The sequence below is a fragment of the Lontra canadensis genome, unplaced genomic scaffold, assembly GCF_010015895.1.
Source record: "Lontra canadensis isolate GAN:19392208 unplaced genomic scaffold, GSC_riverotter_1.0 scaffold6, whole genome shotgun sequence".
Classification (NCBI taxonomy): Eukaryota; Metazoa; Chordata; class Mammalia; order Carnivora; family Mustelidae; genus Lontra; species Lontra canadensis.
In genome coordinates, this window is record NW_022631000.1 from 79,473 (window position 1) to 82,345 (window position 2,873).

A 2,873-nucleotide genomic window follows, 5' to 3' on the forward strand; every position below is an offset into this window, starting at 1 on the left:
ATATATATATATATATATATATATATATACAGTGCAATATTAGCCATCAGAAAGAATAAAATCTTGCCATTTGGGTGATGAACCATGAGAGACTCCTTCATATTTCTGTATGTGACTGATCAATAAACATTTATATTTAGGTATTTAGAATGTTCCCACTTTTGTGCCTCATTTATGCTTACAGCATCTCCAACTTTTTCTTAATGCTGTGAATGTACCAGTAATTTACATTAGAATCAGTACAAGTTGGTGGAATTCCCAGTAACAAACATAATAACTAATATTAGAGAGAAAGAAATAGGGATTTCCATATAAATTCCATCTATTTCAACTGCATTTTGATAAATCATGAGTATACAGATACTTGATTTCAGAGAATCTGAGAGTAAAGTTGACTAACAATAAAGATGAAAATAGTTTTGCTTATTATACATTTTGACTAGCATTCTTTTCTTCTTTTTAATATTCTTTAATTGTGGTAAAAGATCATAACAAAATTTCTCCTTTTAATGATGAAAATATTCTTGATTTAAGAATAGATACTTCATATGAATTAATATTCAAATATAGTCCCTTGAATAAACTCAAAGAGAATGAAGAATGAAATATATACAGTGTACTTCTGATAGATGGTGTTGTTTAGGAAGGGATTAATTCTTGAGAAACTGGAATGAGACAAACTTTGTAAAATTATGCTTTGGAATTCCAGAAGCTTGTCAACAATATTAAATGGAGGTGATCTTTACATATACTGACTTGTATTCCTAGTATTTGTTAAGAATTGTAACTCATTACTCTTTGAAACAGTTAATAGTTTAGCTAATATTTCTGTGGCACAGTGTGTGACCTCAATAATAATTATTTAATTCATTCTTGAGGGGAGATAGTAGCTATGATTTTGGAATACATACTAGCAGAATCTCTCCTTGCAGAACTTATGTATTTGATTCCTGTATTAACATGTATTAGTAATTCAATATTTTATGGACAAAGTGGTCCTTTTCTACTTTCTCAATATTCCATGATTTTGAAAACATTTAATCAAATTTAATTTTCTACAGATGATGATATTTCTTTTAAAATGCTATAAAATTTTCCTTATAATTTTTTTCAGAGCATTTATTACTTCCTTATTCCTTAGACTATAAATAAAAGGATTTAACAAAGGGATCACTATGGTATAAAAAACAGCACCAGGTATATCTTTATCCTCTTCTTTAACTGAATGTGGTCGAATGTAAACAAAGATAAGAGAACCATAGAATATTGAGATAGCGAGAAAGTGGGATGCACAAGTAGATAAGGCTTTGCCTCTTCCCTCTTTGGATTTCATTTTGAAAATAGTAAAGAGAATGTAGAAGTAAGATACTAAGACACTACTGACGGTGAAGAGTTGAAATGAACCTGCAAAGATAAATATCATCAATTCATTGATATAAGGGTCAACACAAGAGAGTCTATATAATGGTAAAACATCACAAAAAACGTGATTAATTTGATTTGACCCACAGAAAGTTAGCCTAAAGAGAAACCCTATTTGAATCATGGAATGCAGATTTCCAGCTATATAGGCCCCTGTGGTCATCTGAATGCACACTTTCTTTGACATCATCATGTGGTACTGCAGAGGGCTACATGTGGCCACATAGCGATCATAGGCCATTGCTGCCAGGAGAAAGCAGTCTGCAGTTTCAGCAAGGCAGAGAAAATAAAATTGTACCATGCACTCATAAAGGGAAATCATTCTGTCTTTAGAAAAGGAGTTCTCTAACATTTGTGGGGGTAATGGCACAGGAACAACAGGAATCCATCAAAGCCAGGTTGCCCAGAAAGATGTACATTGGTGTGTGAAGACGATGCTCCATAAAAATCAATGCCACCAGGCCAAGATTCCCCACCATAGTGATCACGTAGACAGTGAAAAACACCACAAACAGGAGGTTCCTCAACTGTGGATGGTCTGTAAATCCTATGAGGATGAATTCAGTGGTCAAGGAGTAATGATCCTCAGTCATATCCACTTTCTCTGTTGAGATAGCAAATCTGGAGATATAAGATTAAGGGAAATTAGAGAATCGATTCCATTTACTATACCACCAAGAACCATAAGATACCTGGGAATAAACCTAACAAAAGAGATAAAGGATCTGTACTTGAGGAATGACAGTACACTCGTGAATGAAATTGAAGAAGACATAAAAATTTGGAGTAGCATTCCATGCTCATGGATCAGAAGAATACACATCATAAGATTGTAATTTAGAGTGTGTAAAACTTTGCTTCCAAATTTTTCTTTTTACAACAAAGAGAGAAGCTTCTTCAAACTCCTCTTAGTATCTCTGGAGGACATAGGCATACAAACCTCTAAGGGATAGACATTCCCCTAAAATGTCAGATTTATAACTGAACTCTGAAAATCAACATTCCCATGAATATTTTTGTAATTCCAAGAAGAATGCTTACAGAGGAAAAGGTTTGTCTTTATGAATTCACGTATGAATAGTGTAGAAATCTAGCATTCTCATATTTGGTTCTTGGTTGACAAAAAATTTCAGTGTCAGTTTTGGTATTACAGATCCTTAAATTTAATATCAATTTGTATGTATACATTTCTTTTTTTTCACTGAGCAAAATTTTTCATATACTCTCCCAGTGGCCTGAATCTTTGAAAAGGGCATACAACAGATATGTTAAGTTTACACCTTAGGAATTGTATGAAGATCACAAATGTTTAAGAATAGGACTTTCATCTTTAGAGAAAATTCCTTGAGATATTCAAGGATATAAATATCTATGTATTTTCACCTCTCTCATCCCTTTTCCTGGTAATAGATCCATTTCCATAAAAACTGATTTTGTCCATCCCATCATTC

General features: G+C 32.8%; 1 protein-coding gene across 1 annotated transcript; it reads right to left on the reverse strand.

Moving 5' to 3' along the window:
* Nucleotides 1–1,084: 1,084 nt before the first annotated feature.
* LOC116864789 (olfactory receptor 5K1-like) lies at nucleotides 1,085–2,015 on the reverse strand. Its single transcript, XM_032852642.1, is given in 2 exon segments — nucleotides 1,085–1,780; nucleotides 1,782–2,015. Coding segments are annotated over 2 exon segments (930 nt in total).
* Nucleotides 2,016–2,873: the final 858 nt, after the last annotated feature.